Source organism: Orbicella franksi, chromosome 15, assembly GCF_964199315.1.
Source record: "Orbicella franksi chromosome 15, jaOrbFran1.1, whole genome shotgun sequence".
NCBI lineage: Eukaryota > Metazoa > Cnidaria > Anthozoa > Scleractinia > Merulinidae > Orbicella > Orbicella franksi.
This window is the reverse complement of record NC_138159.1, coordinates 15,388,210-15,407,321: the sequence shown is the minus strand read 5'-3', so window position 1 is coordinate 15,407,321 and position 19,112 is coordinate 15,388,210. Positions and strand designations below refer to the sequence as shown.

The window sequence follows — 19,112 nt, the reverse complement described above, 5'->3', positions numbered from 1 at the left end:
AAACAAGAGTCTTTTCTTATAAGGCATTCTTTATGATTAAAAGCAAAATGTTACACAGCGCTTATTATATAAAAAGGCACCAGGAGCCGTAATAGGGGACAGATTCCCCGATTTGGCTCCTGAAGGCACCTAAGACTGGTCTTCTCTTGTGCATAAGCAAAAACAAAACAGGCTGACATAGTCAGTGCCGCTTTTTGCCAGGAAATTTTCCAAACAATAGTCGCTATAGCTATCAGCATCTTACCTCACTGTGCCCGTAAATATTGCTTATGTTTATGCACTAGTGAAAACCTGCATTCAAATTTAAACTTAACTGACACTACTGATACAACAAATCCTAACAATACAACTGAAAAATTGCAATCAAACTAGTACAAATTGTACTTTTGATCGCTCGTCGTAAAACAGTCTATAAAAGTCATGCATTTCTGGAATACGAAAAATTTAAAATTTAGCTATAGAGCCGACAATGTCAGCAAGTCTAAGTTAGACCTGGTTTACATCTCGGTTTTTATACATCTTTTCAAAGTTTATATCCCGTACTCCAGTTTTGAAGACGGTTAATCTGGAACCCTAAAACATTGCCTTTGGAAAAAAAACTTTCATACAGAGAGATTGAAACCTTGATTAACGATTATCCTCAACTAGTATAATCGGCTTTTGGGAAACCCCGCCCTGGCGAGTTATAGACTTTATAGCTAAAATGAGGCGTATATACGGACTCTCTTTAAACGGCCATCCATATTGCGGTAAGCCAGGTTTGACTATTACAAACAATGATGCGCCGCAGCCATGTATATGTAGACAACTTTTAAAACTTAATCGACCCTATGGTGATAATTGGTCACTTTGTTTCTCTTTACACGAAGTCATATAATAACTTCGATTACCGTTTCCCAACCTTGTTCCCAGGATCTCTCTTCCTCCCGCCCCGAGAGCGTCATGGGACGGAAAGTAGAGAGATCCTGGGTATAAAACTGTCAATTTTAACATCTGATCAATTATAACATCTAATTTTAACAATCTCTCTGTACGCCAGTGTCATTATCGAGTTCACAAATGTAAAAGCATTCGTGTTGGCTCATTTAACGAAAAAAAAAAAAAAACTTTAGCTACAAAGCAAAATTTAGATCTAAACAAATACAAAAAGGCTTGATATACAGTTTTCAGAGGCGCAACTAGGCATGAACACGTGACGCAAAATGAGCATCAATCGTCAGGTGGCTGGACAACAAACCAGTTTGAAGGTGTGTCTGGTGAATTTTCGCACCCATAGCGGGCGACAAGAAATGAGTTTAGTTTGTAGATAAGTGCCATGAGTTAAATTTGTGTGAGTGCTATCTTAGTCACCAATCACTAATTAAGCACGGTTTTCTTTAACAAGCTCACTCGTTTTCATTCGTTCTTGTTAGTCGGCCCCACTTCTGTCGTTTTTCGAACTAGCGGGAGCATTGTTTGTGTTCTTTATCTTGTTTCGCTTGGCCAAATCTAAAGTTTGGTGGCCAGTCACGTCACGTTTGATATCATTATCAACATCGCGCCATGTGTTCATGGTTAGTTCTCATGGCCAATTTCAACTCCTATTTTCTCCTTTTCTGCTAATAACTAATTCAGTTCTGTTAGTTAGGAGAATTAACGATCTTCTCTCGTCTTGAGGGAAAACCAAATTATCCGAAAAAAGTATTATGGAAAATATATGAACACAGTATAAGTAAAATTTTCATATTGATCTTGTAATTAAAAATGTGAATACAAATCAATAACATTCTCAGAACAGAATTGGTTTGAAATTTGAAAAAAAGGATCAGTTTTGCAAACTCCCGCAACAAAGCAATAAAAATCTAGCTGGAAAGCAATGAGCAATTAGACGCTCAAGTATTTCAGGGATCATGCATCATCTAAGCTAGGACTTATTGAAGTCACTTTAGATTAATTCACAAATAAGTGGCTTTTTAGATCCTAACGAGGTATTGTAATGGCAATGCATTGAATTAGCTGCAAATATACTCACAGCATACAATTGCTCTCCAAATGTGCTCTTGCCGACAACGATTGCCCGCGCTGTTTGCAACGACAGTCAGCTGTCGCCGGAAAAGTTCTGGCAGTGGATTGTTAGGACCACCAAAATCGGCGCAAATTACGTACTTGTAGCAGGTCCGGTCGGTCACCCTACACTTAAGTTTAGGATTGGAACAAGACTGGTAAGCTGTACTGAGGGTCATGCCACCAGAGCACAATCTGTTGATACCATTTGACTGTCTCCGCTTTCGGTTTGTATTTTCTGTACAAGAACAAAAGATTTAAATAACATATTAAATCATTTGGCGAAGAGGTCTGACTCCATTACAGTGCCGTGGCTGGTAACAAGCAAACCGAGGCACTTGCCTCAGTCATTGGTTTTTCGCGCTAGTTGTTTATGGGCATCCTAAATATCCTAAAAACACCATTAATGCCTAAAAAGAGAATTTAACAGTGGAAATTGCCTCGGTCATAGTTTTTTCCTGGCTACGGCTCTGCACTGCATGTTTACAGTGCCTCATTAGCTAGCGACTATGCGCATGCGTAGAGAAGACATCATGCTCAGTAGACATATAGACAGAAATTGAATCCAAACAGTAGAACCCCGTTAATCCGGTCACCAACGGGCCATGAAAATCCGTGGCCGTGTTAACGGGGTAGGATCAAACCTCATGACTGGTCTAAATTGAGTGACATCTTAACAGACTTACTACAATTGCATGTCTAAACAACTGTTCTTCAATAAGCATCCGGAAGGAGGGTATAATTTCAAAAAAAATTGAAACTTGATCAGCGTATAAAATATTAACAATGGAAAGATGAGCATAATTGATTCGAGTGGCCGCATAAACCGGGTAAAATTATAAAAGATTACACAGGCTGGGATTTCAGAATGCGGTGGTTGGCCATATTAACGGGGTGACCGTATTAACGGGGTTTTCTTATAAGAAAATGGATGGGCGTTTCGCCGGGACAAAATATATTTCTCTATATCTTCTCACCTTCTGTTTTGATTCTTGTCGCAGCCAGCGAGTCCGGAGCCTTTTTCATGTGATATATTTGATACTTTGCACAAAATTGCGCTAACTCATCGCTGAGTACAGAACGATCAGTCACCTCACTGCCAATAATCCACGTGGTATCAACCTGCCTGGTCTCTGTAATAACCATCTGATGGAATGAACGGAAAATAAATAAGTGTAAGAGCGTATTAAAAACAAGACATGGGCCAGAAATAAAAGACTGGAGCTTTTTTTAAAGGGGCTACGCCACGTACAAAATTGCCTTTAAATTAAATGAAACCTGCAAATAGTAGCTTACTGGAAGATAATAATAAACCGTAAAGGAGCAAAGATGGTTAACGATGGAGAAGATTGGCGAACTTGAAAAACTTTTCAAGATGCGAAAACCATGGCGTATCTCCTGTAAGAAAATTAAGATGGAAGAGAGAATGAATAAGAATATATAAGAACGAACGAAGATTCTCCACGAGTTTTAACAGAAACATTATTAAAATAGATTTCTTGTTCTCACCTCACTGGCCTTCTCAAGATCTCTTATGAGTTTCTCAGGTGCAGATTCCTCGTTTAGAAGAGGGAGAAGATAGCAAACATTGCTATCCGGGAATCGCATCATGGTCAGATTCTGTAGCGATAAGCCAAAATAAGAGAAATTTGTATAGGATCTGACTAGCATAAGTCTTTTGTACCCTATCAGAGCTGGGTTTTAAAATTGTTATCTTAGGGTAAATTTAAAGCAACGCATAAAGCAAACAGAAACTAAGTCAGCAGTTATCAAGGGTTAAAGCTGATATTTAAATGTCAGTTAAAAAAATTATTTCCTCTGCAAGGGCAGTTCGCTTTTGACTTCGCCACTATCACCCATCACTCATCCATAAACGATTTTAGAAATTGTAGTCGGACCAAATTGAGCCAAATTTAGGTAAGTGCTTAATTTATATCGTGCGAAAAGGACCAGTATGAAAACAGAAATTACAAGTATGATCAGTTTGTTTAATTATAAAATGAGCATTGACGTAAAAGATGGAAAAATAGTTTTCTAAGGCGTACACAAAGAATTGTGTACATAGTTAGCAAAACGTACTTGTTTGAAATCGTGTAAGACATCACTGCGATCCACTCCAGGATGAGCGGGAACTTCAAACAATTCTGTTCGCTTGTTTGGGTCCACCTAGATCGTCTCGTTGTATTTCTTCCCTGCCTCGGTGATGTGAACAGTGAAATCCACGACCTTGTGGAAAAAAAATGACAGCTCACCTGATAAGTTTAAATAGTATGCTAGTGGGGCGCAGAGGAAGTGGAAACATTTTTACGCGACCCGGGAAGAGGGTTCTCATACACAGGTTAGTTTCGAATCTCAGAGTTTTCGATAAAAAGAACCGGAAATGAAAACATACCTTTTTAGAGGAAGAATCCTTACTTTGCTGCGCACACTTACAAATACGACTAGCTGTAGTGGATGAACTTGACAAGACAACTATCACCAGAAATAGCACCGCCACTTGTACCTTGGTTTCGAATAATTTCTATCAAAAGAAATGAATAAATAGAATAATTTAGTCTTAAAGGAGCTCAGTCCTGAAATTTTGGCCACGTTCAAAAATACCTTTAAATTGAAGGAAACCTGAAAATAATAGTTTACTAAGATAGAAAAACATCAAAGATATAATAATAAACCATTAAGAAACAAGGATGGTTAAGGATGGAGAAGATTCACATGGATTGCGAACGACAAACTTGATAAATTTAGGCTTAACTTTTTAACATGCGCAAACCGTGACGTAGCTCCTTTAATAGAACTCCAGGGGTTACAATTTTTCGTCCAGGTGACTCCGTTGGAGGAAACCAAAGACAGATTTGGTGTAATTACGATGTTCCTGACTGAGAATCCGAGTCGCGGACGGAAAAATAAATGTTATGTCACGCTATCGAACAATGTATTGGGGGCTTCTAGTAACACTTGTAAGCTGTTATTTCCTGTTTGGTCCTGTTTCACCACTACATATTTTGTGAAAAGAAGAAGAGGAAAAAGAGCGAATCGAAAAAAGTGATAAAGAAAGTAGTAGCATGTAAGTATGTATGAAAGAAACCTATACTGAGAAGATTCGACTTAAATTATAGGTGAATTTCAGCTCTGCACACTTACGTTTGACATGGCTGTAAAGAAGTCTTGGTTTTCTTCTTCTTCAGTGTTTTCTATCTCTTCGCTCACAGTCTTCAGCTACTAACTGCCTTTCAGATTTTAGTTGCACTCTTTTTATACCATTTTATGGGCTTTGCCTCACGTACTAACATCAAACGCTTCCTCATTACGGGATTCATTATTTACGGACGTATTAGCATCAACAAGGTCAGACAACGACCTGCGATCGTGTTTTTCGAGATATCCGATTCAGGAATCCCTTTCATACTTCTTTTCTTTTTAGCGAAAACAGCACGTTGCCGGAAACTTTGCTTGCCTTAGGGTTAGCTTCCCTCCGACGCCACTATTAATACGCATCCGGTTATAATAAGTATTTCTGACCACGTTTCGGTATTTGACCGTACAACTTACAACAAGCAATTTTTGGCGAGTCATTTAATTGTTGAAAGTTTAAACTGCCAGAATCCACAGTTATGCAGCCCTTGAAATCAGTGTGAAACAGTCGCACTCAACTTTATTCAAAGAATGTGACTTTGATTTGGTAGCCACATACTACAGCTACAAGATCTTCCTCAACCAACACTACTGACTTGACCTTCCTTCAGAGTATTTCTGGCACCAGTATACTTCCCCCTTTTTGAACGTACAACTGGTACCGGGAAAAGTTTGGCGAATTTTCGGTCAGAAACCATCCTTAAGCATCGTAAATTGTCTTAAATTTAAACTTGATTTCAATGGCACGGGTTCAGTCGTATTTACAAAGACTGGTCTAGTTTCAAAAAAAATGTCATGCACGTGTATAAACGACTTTGCCACGATTTCGTCATTCAAGTCACTTTTATCTGCAAACTGTAATGAATCGTGTCACAATTTACTGGACACTGTAAACAAGGCAGTAACGACAGGTCAAACTTAGCTTGTCAAAAGAGAGTGAAATAAACAAAAGTGTTCATAGCGGAAGAAAGTTCACAAGGAACAAGACAAGGGAGAAAATAAGGAAAATTGCTCAGTGAAAAGCCGTTTCTTTCCGTATTACCCGCATGTCTTCACAGATAACGCTTTCAGCGTCAATCTACAAGGTGCATGCTTCTTCATCGATAGTGCATCTTGAGAGATTTACTATGAATTAGAGTTTCACTCTTTTATAGCGTTTGTTGCCTCAAGTACTTACATCAAAGACTTCGGCTCAGTTACAGGATTCAGATCTCGGTGCTTTGTGCTTGATTATTTACGGAAGTTTCAGCTTATAAACAAGATAAAACAACGACCTGCGATCGTGTTTTTCGAGATATCTGTTTCAGGAATCCCTTTCATACTTTCTTTCTTTTTAGCGAAAACAGCACGTGGCCGGAAACTTTTCTTGCCTTGGGGTTAGCTTCTCTCCGACGCCACTATATATGTGCACCCGGTTATAATAAGTATTTCACCGCAATATCCATCACAAGTAGCCGGAATTTCAATATCAAATAGGAAAAAGACAACTTTTTCGCCAGTTTTTCGCGGAAACTTTCGAATTATTTTGATACCTGTACTACATAAACAAGGTCTTCCTCAGTCAACCATCACAATGGACCTAAATTAACCTTCCTACCCACAGATTTTTTCTGATCACGTTTCGGTACAGCTGTTTCTGAGACCGTCCTGCTAAGAACGAGCAATTTTAAGCGAGTCATCTAATTTTTGAAAATTTTAACTGCCAGAATCCACAGTTATCAGTTAACAGCCCTTGAAATTAATAGTGTGCAAGTGGTCGCTATTATTAATCACTTCAGAAATGTGAGCTTGCTTTAACAGCCACGTACTACAGCTACAAGATCTTCCTCATCCAACACAATTGACCTAAACTGACCTTCCTTCAGAGTAGTTCTGGCCCAGGTATACGCGAACAATATTTAGCGCATTTTTGGCCAGAAACCATGCATATGCAGCCGCAAATGTGTTAACTTTTAACCGAATATGTCAAAAATTTAAAGCTAAGTGAACTTGATTTCAATGGCAGTATTTGTAAAGGCTGGTAAAGCTTGAGAAAAACATTTAAGTACGTACATTAACGATTTGTCACGATTTCGTCTTTCAAGTTATTTCTCTCTGCGACCCGTGTAATGTATCGTGTCACAATTTACTGGACACTGTAAACAGGAAAGCAACGACAGGTCAAACTTAGCCTGTCAAAAGAGAGTTAAATAAACAATAGCATGCATGGCGGAAGAAAGGTTTCAAGGAACAAGAACTCAAGGGAGAAAATAAGGAAAACTGCTCAGTGAGACTCCGTTTCTTTCCTTGCATAAACCGTTTTCAATGTCACGGAATTAAAAAAATAATAATAAATCAAAAACCATTCATTGGATGAAGTCAAAAAATTGCGGCTTTATGGAAGATAAATAAAGAAGACACTCTTCAGATATTTGTCGAAATATTTCGCACAAATTTACAGAGCCCAGTATGGAGCCGCTATATTGGTCACGGTGTACCTTCATGGTACACCGATATAGCAAACATAAGAATCCCGAGATAAATACATATTCTTTTGATGAACGAGATCACAACTTTATGTCACGCACCGCCATTACACTGAAGTTAAAGTGTGTATGACATGAAAAATATTTTCCGCTTATTTTAAAGGCCTTTCAAAATACAGAAGAATGGCGTTTTTCTTTTTGAAATATCTTTTTCCGTTTTAGAGATATTGACGTTTTTCTATTATGCAAATTAGATCAGTGATGACGTCATATTGTTTGCAACTAAAAATGGTAAAATACTGAATAAACAATATCTCTAGAAATAATGTAGCAGTGTTCTTGAAACTTGGCACTGCTGTTGCCATAGCAACTCTTTTGGCTCCAGTCTCTTTCTGTCAAAAAACCAAATATCCCTATAAATATCCCTCTAAAGTGAGACAAAGGGCCCTACTTGGAACAGACATAGTTCTCATATTGTCTTAATTCCCATCATTAGATTGGGTGGGGTAGATGGTTCTTTGTTTAAAACAAAAACTGGGAATCTCAGTTTTTATTGAGACAGCGCCAGCGGCAAAACTGTTGAAAAATAACTTAACTGCTTTGTAAACTAGCGTAAAGCTGCTTTCGTATGTTTCTAATTTAAGCAGCTTTATGCCTCTACATGTGTTAAAGCTGTCGTGACCTTTACACTAGGTTTACGCTCACGTTTTCAGTCTAACAATTTTCAATTCTTGTTGACGTCTTAGTGTTGAGCAATTGTTTAAAGCGTTGTCGAATTTTCCAAGTGCAGTTTGCCCGAAAACGAAGAGTACAGTCTATTTAGGGCTTACTTTTAGAACACAAGAGTTCACTTCTATTACTAAGAATCAAGCAAAAGTCTTTTTCTTTTATTTTTCTCGTAGCATCATTTATTAAAACAAAAATTTACACAACGGTTACTTGTAACAAAGGCACTAAAACATGCTGAAATAGACGCAATGTCGCTCTAACCTATGGTTAATATAAACTTCGAGATGCCGAATGATTCGTACATATTCTGAAAAATATGTAAACGCCCATTACCTTAAGTTTTAGTTAATGCTATGAAGTAACGAGTTAGCCGGCGCTAAGTACTTCAAGTCTGATCTCTCATCTATAACCATGCCTCTGATCTCTCTGTTTATGTATATGTATACACTTACAGAACGTCATTGGGTCAACTCTATCTGGTAGCTAATTTTAGTAAAAGTCTGCATAAGAGCAAAGTGGCCCATCAGACCGGAGCCTATCCCGGTTTTTGTAGCATGAAGCGACTAGGAGTATTTCTACTCCCCCCATGGATGGGATACTGGTCCATCGAAGGGTTACCCCCAGCATTCGTAATTGCGCTGGTACCCATTTTTTCACCTGGGTGGAGAGAAGCACTGTGAGATTCAATTTAAGTATCTTGCCCAAGAATACAACACAATGTCCCCGGCCAGGGCTCTAACCCAAACCGCTCAATCCGGAGACGAGCGCACTAACCATGAAGCCACTAGGCCTCCACTAATTTCCGTGATTGCTAGCTATAAGAAGTTAACTTAACTGAACGACGACAAAAAAAAAAAGAAAAGAAAAGAAAAAAAGTATCGAAAAGTTTATTTTTTTTTCCAGCAGTTCTTCCAACGTTAAAATTTTTAAAAGTCGATCTTTCCCTAGTCAGAACTTGCCTTCCTCGACAGTGATTTTAAGATAAAAAAAGTGTATATGGTGGGCCGATGTTTTTAAGATTTTAACCGCGGGGGAATCCCAGAGAACACTGAAAACTTTTTTTTAATTTTGGGAAATGTGGGATGAACGTGTCAGAACCACTGAAAGAAATGTATAAATTCAAATTTTATAGAAACTACAGTTACTCGTCAAGTTTCACGCTTGAAGCGATCTTGAGCGGTCTGTTAAAACACATGTAATTAAAACCTTGTTATATAAGAGATATGAGCTCTACAAATCCTACCATTAGAAAGTATGAATTGATTAGCAACTTCATCTTTTGATCTCTCGAAATGGGCCGGCAATGATAACTTTAAGAAACACAAAACAAAGCTGGCGGTTTCGTTGCCAGTAACCAAGTTTCGTTTTCCTCAGAAAGGATACTGGCGAAGCAACGTTGATGTGCTGAAATAACTGTTCTCGAGAAAAGATGGGCTCGATTACCAGCCGCTGTTCGAGAGAGAAGCTCGCGCTCCGGCCGAAATCTAGCTAAGAAAAAAAGAAAACAACAAAATGCGTAACCCTGAAAGCCGTGTAATATAATCTGACGCTTTCATCCATTTTATATGTAAAGAAAATAAAAACATAGCTTGCTTAAGTAAGAACGAAGTTAAAAAAAGAAAGGTTCTCAAACAATTTCAGTCTGTGGGTTAGAACAGCGTCAAGGTAATTTTCTCACCTTACACGTTTAATTTCTCTCTATCAAGACACGTTACCTTAGATGATGGTTACCTATCTTCTCCTTACTTTCATACTTTACATTGCAGCGATATTGTGAGGAGAGACTAGTTGTCGACCACACGGTTCAAGCAATTTTCATGAATCAAACTACAGCATCTGTTTTTTGGTATGTCTAATTATGATAGTCAGTCACGGCTCAAGGCTGTATAGTAGAACATCGCCCCCCCCCCCCCCCCCTCCAACCATCTTGATCATTTCACGTTGTCCCTTCTTCCCTCGAGCCCTCCTAAAGTATGAAAACCAGAATGCCCCAAATCACGGTTGACAGAAATATAATGACGAAGGGTTCCCTTGTTATTAACCAAATCTGATGTAACGCCTTTCAAAAATCTCTGCTCCTTCGTTGTCAGAATTTTCAGCCTTGCTGCAAATGTACTTGCAACATACTGTGACTTTCCTTGTGATGTGAACATTCCTACAAATGACTGATCGACGAGAAAGGCTGCGAGAATCCCTGCGAAATCGTCGATGTCGAGGGCGATAATGAAAACCCATATAACCTCTGCGGCTGAAGAGACGTAACATTCTTCCAATTCTGAGACGCCGGTCACGCACGTTAGTTGTTTCACGCCTGGCATTGTTGTCACGCGTGACATTTCTACATTTAACGATCTTACCACAAGTGTATTCTGTCTTGCAGTCTAATTTGGGCTCAGAACAGGCTTCGCTGGCTTCACTAAGGTCCATACCACCTGGGCACAGTGCTGTACCATTTTCTAGACCACTTCCGCTCTGTCTCCGCACCCGATTTGTTCTTCCTGTAAAACAACCAAAGAAGTCATTCATGCAAATTGTCTCCCGGGAGGCGGGGCGGGGGGGGGAGGGATTAGGGGTTAGTCTACAAAGTTCTATACGGGGAGGCGATTCGGGGAATTTTGCAGTTTTTGAAATTCAATGTTTTCTTTAATATTGCAACAAAGCAATTTACAAAGTTCACCAGTTTCGCAAGCTCTTAAAATGTTTGGAATCAAGTCAGTTAGGCCAAGTTCAGACGCCGTACTCCACATGAGCCGAATCGAATGCTAATGAGGGAGAATTGAAGAGAGGATTTTTCTCATTTGCATTCGATTCGGCTCATGTGAAGTACGGCGTCTGAACTTGACCTTAGCTTCAATTTGCATATACCTCTTAATAACCGAGTTCGAAGGCCGTACTGTAAGTTACGGACCGAGTTTTTCCCCATCGATTTATGGCCCAAGCGCGAAGCGTGTGTATCTGACAGGTTCGGGAAAGATTTCTATTCACGCAGAACGGCTTCAAATTTCTGACACACCTCGAAAGCAAAACGAATGAATTTGAAATCGTTGTTAAGTTAAGAAGGCTTGGCGATCTGATCACGAAACATTTTGGCGACAAAAAGAGCTTTAAATTTTACAAAAGAATAAATGTTTAAATGTTTAGGCTGGCCTTGTCTAGCCACATTTATTCTTTTGCTTTTCGAGACATCAATCTTGACACTCTGTCTCTTTGCGCCCCGAAACACGTGATGTGGCAACGCGTGTTTCGGGGTGCAAGTGAGTTCAAAGTACGGAACTTGATCTAGTGAACGGGTCATTTTGCAATTTACGTGCGTTGGCTGTTGGGCTGGCGTTACATATCTTCGCTACACAGTGCTGACGAGCCCCGAGAAGGGCGAAACAGCTGTCCACTGTTGCGATCCTACTTTATCGGTTCTTGTCATGTTGGTGTCTCGAAACGTTTTTCACGTAGTATCAGTCTTGCAGTCTATTGTTTGTCTTCATACATTTTTTTGGCTGATCAGATCTCTTGTAGATCCTACGTTGGCAGCGTTAATCGTATGCGGTCCCTTGCAGTTTCTGGTTTCTCGTAAAGATGGGAGCCTCGTGTTACCGAGGAGTTCTGAATGCATAAGGATGTAGTAAGTTCTATCACCTCACCTTCTGTTCGGATGCCTGTCACTTCCAGACTCTCTAACGCCTCTCTCACGTGGTATATCCGATACTGCGCACAAAACTCTGTTAATTCATCACCAAGGACAGCACGGTCAGTCACTTCGTTGTCAGTGACCCATGTGGTATCAACCCGCCTGGTCTCTGTAATAACAGTCTGATGGAATGAACGGAAAAAAAATAAGTGTCAACCATGTCCTCTCGTGTTGAATCCGTTCGTTGCCTTACCTGGCGAGGGCTTGAGTAAGTATATTTCATAGGACTTCATGCGGTCCAATTTGGACTGAAGGATTAGCTAAAAATTAGATTCGACCTATTATCAAAATTAATAGACCAATTTCGATATATTAAAATTCAGCCTAAAACAATAGACCTCAGCACGAGGCTCTGGGGAATAAACCCCACAAACTCTGTATTTATTCTTCGGAGCCTTGTGCTGCGGTCTATTGTTTTAGGCGGAATTTTAATATATCGAAATTGGTCTCATAGGTCGTGGCAGTACAGACAGACCGCAGCAAATTCATATTACTATAAGATTTAAAAGAAATAAACTTTTCAGTCTGATATTTATTCAACAAAATTCTTCTAAACCTCAAGACTACCTTGCCATATAATAATAAGTGTTAATTTTTTTTTCGCCCGTACTGGAGGCCTAATAAACGTCCTGTCTCAGTGAGTGAGTTACTTGTAAATTTAGGCGCAAGGCGGCGTCCACGCTACGCCGAGAAAATGTGAAAACGCAGCTTTGTTTCTACTACGGTTAGGCCTACCGTCCACACTAATCCGTGGCGAAAAAAGAGCTTTCCGAAGACGCTCTTCAAACCGGAGGAATTTGATGTGTCGGTGTGTTTATGTTCATGTCTGGAATCTGAGTTCTAAGAGGAATGAAGGACGTGTTTGTTCCCATTTACATGTAATGTTTTTTTTTTTTTTTTTAAATTTCATGTTCTTACCTGCTTGGCCTCCACGAGATCTCTGATCAGTTTTTTAGGCGCGGATTGTTCGTTTTGAAGAGGGAAGACATAGCAATTCTTGCTGTCGGGGAATCGCACGATGGTAAGTTTCTGTGATGACAAAAATAAGTTATTATATTTCAACGTAAAAGGGACGTGCTTTGGCAGTAAATATCCCTTGACAGCTTAGGGGAAAGGAAAACTGAATACATGTATGGCATATTAGCAACAAACTAACCAAAGTAAGAAAGCCGAAAGATATTGTAAGACTGTATAAAGTAACAAAACTGTCACAGGATTGTAAAGAATGTTTGGATGAAAGGAAAGGAAGAATAACGAAATGACAGTAAAGACCTCGAGCTGCCTCTATTCGGGAAAGAACAAAAAGATTTCTCCAACTGGTGAAGTGATAAAAATTGGAAACTTAAAGCTAGTATAAACACGGTGACTTGTAAACGAGCCAAGATCAACTTTGGCAGTCACCGACTAACTTCCTAACGACTTCTTGTTTGCTGTTCAGTACAATGCTTTACTTTCTACTTTCCCCTCACAAGAAATCTGGAGTTGAATAAGCAGTCTCTCGAGAGAAAAACAGATCAGACAGCTTACTTGTTTGAAGTCATGTAAGGTGTCACTGCGATCCACTCCAGGATGAGCGGGAACTTGAAACAATTCTGTTCGCTTGTTTGGATCCACCTCGATCTTCTCGTTGTATTTTTCTCCAGCCTCGCTGATGTGAACAGTGAAATCCACGACCTGGTAAATGTTTCAGTTTTTTCATAAATCCACTAAGAACTATTTGTTTACTCAGGAAGACTACAATAACCTAATACTTTGAAGATCAGTCGAAGAGAACAGAAGCTTTTACCAGCAAAGTAAAAATACCTTTTTAGAAGGAGAACCTTCGGTCAGGTCGTCACCTTTATGAAGATGGCTACCAGATGTAGAACTTAGCAAGACGAATACGACCAGGAGAAAGCGCGCCATCTGGGACTGGGACCTTAAAGGCTGTCTATTAAAGCAATAATAAATAGAAATTTGACGATAGAATAATTTCAATCAAACTCGAACACTTGATTCACCAGCATATCAATAGGTTCCATATATCGGAACTAGCTAGTGCCCCAAAGAAATGTGGCTGAAAGAGAAAAATCCCAGGAACTTACGTACGCGAGGTTCAAGGCTAAAGCCTGGAAACGGAAGGAAACTAAGCGCCTTTTGGGACTATATGAGTGTAAAAAGTATACGAGTCACGCGGCAAAATCTACGGTGAAAAGAACACTTACCTGTTCCGAGAGGCACTCCAAATACTTGCTCACTTGAGAAACGAGAAGATTGTGTCGAAGCCAATTTTATGGGAAGTATTCATTAGAGCCACGGCAGTGTAATCAGAAACAAAAATATGTAATGACATCCTGTTTATTTTCATTCCAGAAGTCGATCATTAGAGACCCTTTTGTTTCCATTGGTCCTTTTTGCCATGAAGATACATTAAACGTGACCCTTTGGGCTCAGCTTTCCTTAATTATTTCATCCTCTTTGCCAAGATTCTGCTCTCAAGCTAAATACAACACGAAAAGGTCACTGCGGGGCGACATCCAGTGTACATTTCTGGCGCCACTCTCTCTGGACCGCGTAATCTGAGGCAGCGTCCACACTGCGCCGGAGAAATTTGAAAACGCAGCTTTATTTCTACGGTTAGGCTTACCGTACTCACTAATCCGTCACGAAAACAGAGGTTTTCGAAAACGTGCTAAAAACGGGAGGAATTTGAAAACCCTGGCCTTTCGTTTTCGACAGCCTCCTGGAGGGACGATAAGCTGTAGCGGCTCCCCTGGTCATTTTGTTTTGTTGTGCTGTCTGTCTTTTTTTTTGTTTTGTTTTGTTTTGTTTTGTTTTTTTTTGCTTCCTCTTCTATTTCTTTTTCTTTATATGTAATAGAAGGCCGAAGCTTAATAAATAAATAAATAAAAATCGTTGGGCTCGTCACGCAATGATAGCTTACTTGCGTGACGAGCCTAAAGAACGTCTGCGTCGGGAGGCTAGTTTTCGTGTGGATCGAAAACGCCTTTCGAAAACGATGACGTCACGATAATCACAGGGGTATCGACTGGTCAGTTTGCGAGCATTTGGAGGCCCCGGGGAGGTACTCCCAGAAAAATTGGGTGGGGGTGTGCGGCCCGCTCCCAGGCCAAAACCCTTACCCTATTTATTACCAAAATCTGCGATTTTCACTACCCTATTCATTCAAAAGTTCGATACCCTATTTAAGACCGTTGCGGCTGGCACAGTTGCTCTAAAAATAATTTATGATGGGCTTTTTGTTGATGGTCTTATCGATAATGATGAAAAAGTAGCTTCCTCTAAAAAAAACATACCCAATTCAAGACTAGAGTGCAAAAGCCATACCCTATTTAAGGCCAAAATTGGCCAAAATCGATACCCTATTTATGACCAACTCCGAGCCGAAAAACTGTACCCTTTGGCGCTGTACATACCTATATAGCCCATCTGAGGGAGTACCCCCCAGGTTGGGAGCAAGCGAGCCGTGCGTTTATTTTTGCGACTGACGAGCAGTGACCAAATTTGTGTTGCGAGCAGCGAGCACCTTAAAAATTACAGATGGCGTTGCCTTGCGCCAAGTAATCTGGCTGACACCTCCAAAACAGGACAATGGGCGTAATCCCGTTCCAACAATCCCAGCAGCTTACATCCAATTATGCCTTGTTTGATGGCAAATTACGTCACGTAGCTTCACGTGATTCAGCGAGCTTCAGTGGGTGGACATTCAAGGTGATCTAAAGCTTTCTAACCCGACTCTGTGAACAACCCACAAGAAGAAGTTAAAAACTACCAGACTTTGAAGTGTTGTGACATGGAAGAATTTTTTTTTGGTCTTATTCTTAGGAAATGTACACAACGTGGCATTCTGAGTTTAACAAGCATTCCGAGTTTTCGATTTCTTTGATTGGCAAACTGGTTTCCCGCTGATTGACTGAAAATGATTCAACGCAATGAAGCTTCATTTGGAGGCTTATAGGATTTAACCAATTGAAACCATACAGATCTGACAAGCTCTGAAGGTAAAATAGTATTAGTAATATTCCTCATGTCTTCATGTCTCTAGATGACTTTCTACTTTTGCGGGTGCCTTTCGCGAAAAACTCTTAAGTGCGTCAGGTTCAATAAAACGTCAGCAAAACGAGAAAGCATGTTTCCCAGTTTTGCCATACGGAAATCGAGCGTATTTTAACGAGAATCTGAGTATACGAGCAGTTGCAAAAAATTTTGCGAGCACGAGCAAGCGAGCACTCATCTAATTTCTGCGAGTAATTCGAGCAAAGGCCAAATTTTACGAACACTTTTAAATTAATTGGGATCATTTGATTCCCCTAACCATGTGATTCCCCCGCCCAAAATAACCGGTGATTGTTACGTTTTTAAATTCCTCCGGCGTAGCGTGGACGGAAAACATCTGATGCGTTTTCAGAGTAAAACCTCCGTTTTCAAATTTATTCCGCGTAGTGCGGGGCTTTAGATGCATTTTCATTCTGCACGAAAAACCCCTACGCAACGCGCGTGGTGTAACATTATCCGCGATGGAACTGGGTGGCACAAGAGTAAGGGATGACCCTACTTGCCTTATCTCTGATCGCGTCATAAAAAAAAAATTCACTAGGAGATTAAATTTGAGCAGAAGCTTCCTTTTTATTGAATTTTGGACGTGAAAACAAATAAAAAAAGTCCTCCTATACTCCTACGCAGTATGATAGGAGCGTCTGGGGCAATGAAACTTCACTTAGCGAGAAAAATCAGTCAAAACCCACCGGATGTTTCAACATTTAGACGTTTTTCTATCGAACAAATACAGATTATGCAGAGAGGTCTTTATGAACTCGAAAACGATGGTAATGCACATTGAAATTTTGCGGCGAAATCCAAAAGATCGAGTGAGGCTTAGGAAGTTTAACTGAACTGAAATTGCCAATCATTTTAATGTTTGGTTATCTGAAGTATCCTGTAGGCAAATGAACACATATGCGATGCGTTTAAAAGCTAGTGAGAGAATTAATTTGAGTCTAAGATTTCTACCGGCGGACAACATTCCAATTTGTTCGGTGATCAACTTCCTTTGAGGCTTGAATTCAGAGTGTGATATGTTTCCGGTACGGAAACGTTTTGTCGGAAATCTCCCGTATACCTTCGGCGACATTTCTTTCATCCCCGTTTGGAACACCGCCGGAAAATTTCTGAGCCATTAACACGTTTCTTCAAGTAGTTCCTGTCTTTTCTGCCAAGACAAACACTGTAGGCTGGCAGGTGTTGGAGGATTCAAAGATAACTAGATTCCGCAATTTGAATTAATGGCAGAGGCGAGTTTGTGAGGCCCGTCCAAAAACGGAAGTTTCATTCTGAAAACGCATCAAAAGTTTTTCGTCAACACTAGATCAGACCGAAAACGGAGCGGACCTAATAAACATGGTTGCGATTCATCTGGTTGTTCTACAGGTTTGAAAAACCGTTCAATATATCTGCATGTTGTTCTGAAAACAAGGGGAACACTCGGCTTAAACCCTTGACTGTTTTTGACCTGCATAATTAATTTGTGACGGCGAGCAAACATTCAGGCAAAGGAGACAGTGAGTGAAACTGAAACAGGGCGAGACTGGGAAACTTGCCAGTTCACATTAGCTGGAAGTTATGAAAACAACTCTTCCCTTCCGGACCCACTCGTAACAACTTGTATCTTCTCATGCTTTCGTGCATTTATTTGTAGCGATACTTAGAGGAGAAATTAAACGTTGGCTCCTTATATAAGTATGCAAGTATGACTGATTTTCGAAGTAAAGTGAAATCCCAACATTATTTTTAATTTTAGATCTCTCCCGATTTTAGAAATCTTATCAGGGTCTATAGCCATCACATCCCAAATGGCTTTAGGCCCCGTCCACTTAACACGCAGGAGACATTTGAAAACCGGCAGCTTTGTTTCTACGGTTAGGTCTACCGTCCACACTAATCCGTCACGAAAACCGAGCTTTTCGAAAACGCTCTTCAAACCGGAGGAAAACGCCGGCTTTTCGTTTTCGTGTGGACGGAAAATATTTTGAAAACAGAGCTTTTCGAAAACGATTGCGTCACCATATTCATGTGATTTTCCTGACCGAGTTTTCCTCAAACACAAATCCAAAATAACCAGTGATTGTTACGTTTTTAAATTCCTCCGGCGTAGTGTGGACGGAAAACATTGAAAGACATTTTGAGAGTGAAACCTCCGTTTTCAAATTTCGCCGCATTTTCATTCTCCACGAAAAACCCCACGCAACGCGCGTGGCCGGTAACATAATACGTGAAGGTACTGGATGCCATTAGAGTAAGAGATAACCCCTTTTGCCCTATCCCTGATCGTGTCGTAAAAAAAAACCTCACTAGGGGATTAAATTTGACCAGAAACTTCCGTTGAACAGACTTTTTGCGTGAAAATAAATAAACATTCTTCCTGTACTCCTACGCAGTTTTAGCCTGGGGCCATGAATCTTCACTTAGCGAGAAAAAACAAAAACATTCACTCTCCGACTTCTAGAAACACAAATTCAGAGAAAGGTCTTTAAAAAGTCGGAAACCATGACGGCACTGTGAAAAGAATCAACCACGGCACATTACAATTTGCGGAGGAATCTAAAAGAACGGCTATGTATGGAACGCCAGAACTGTCTTATGATACTTTTTTTTCATTATATTGGGTGGTTATGTCATTATATTTAGTACTTATGTTATTATATTCGGTGATTAACTCATTATACTCGGTGCTTATTCCAAACAAAGTTAGAACCGAATATAACGAAGAAAGCACCGAATATAACAAAAACAGCACCGAATATAAGGAAAAAACCACCTAATATAACGAAGAAGGCACCGAATATGACGAGGGAAGCACCGAATATAATGAAGACAGCACCGCATATAAAGACATAAGCACCGAGTATAATGAATTAATCACCGAATATAATAACATAAGTACTAAATATAATGACATAACCACCCAATATAATAAAAAGTATCATGAGACAGTTCTGGCGTTCCATAACTACGGCTTAGTGGCAGTTTGTTGAACTGAAATTGCCAATCATTTTAATATT

At 39.9% G+C, this 19,112-nt stretch overlaps 2 protein-coding genes across 3 annotated transcripts; both read right to left on the bottom strand.

The window, feature by feature from the left end:
• Nucleotides 1–11: 11 nt before the first annotated feature.
• On the bottom strand, nucleotides 12–7,987 carry LOC145469404 (uncharacterized). 2 transcript variants are annotated; one of them, XM_081453110.1, is made up of 5 exons: nucleotides 4,436–7,987; nucleotides 4,123–4,269; nucleotides 3,553–3,663; nucleotides 3,021–3,189; nucleotides 12–2,281 (listed from the first exon to the last, which is right to left on the bottom strand). In XM_081453110.1, the coding sequence occupies exons 3-5, from the start codon at nucleotides 3,652–3,654 to the stop codon at nucleotides 1,992–1,994; spliced, it is 561 nt and encodes a 186-aa protein (XP_081309236.1). In that variant the 5' UTR covers nucleotides 3,655–3,663; nucleotides 4,123–4,269; nucleotides 4,436–7,987; the 3' UTR covers nucleotides 12–1,991. The 2 variants fall into 2 exon arrangements, with proteins under 2 accessions (XP_081309236.1, XP_081309237.1); XM_081453111.1 differs by having other exon boundaries at nucleotides 4,123–7,987.
• Nucleotides 7,988–10,281: 2,294 nt separating this feature from the next.
• On the bottom strand, nucleotides 10,282–14,823 carry LOC145469399 (uncharacterized). The gene is made up of 6 exons (XM_081453103.1): nucleotides 14,259–14,823; nucleotides 13,858–13,984; nucleotides 13,582–13,728; nucleotides 12,973–13,083; nucleotides 12,008–12,176; nucleotides 10,282–10,867 (listed from the first exon to the last, which is right to left on the bottom strand). The coding sequence occupies exons 2-6, from the start codon at nucleotides 13,957–13,959 to the stop codon at nucleotides 10,407–10,409; spliced, it is 990 nt and encodes a 329-aa protein (XP_081309229.1). The 5' UTR covers nucleotides 13,960–13,984; nucleotides 14,259–14,823; the 3' UTR covers nucleotides 10,282–10,406.
• Between the last annotated feature and the right edge of the window lie 4,289 nt (nucleotides 14,824–19,112).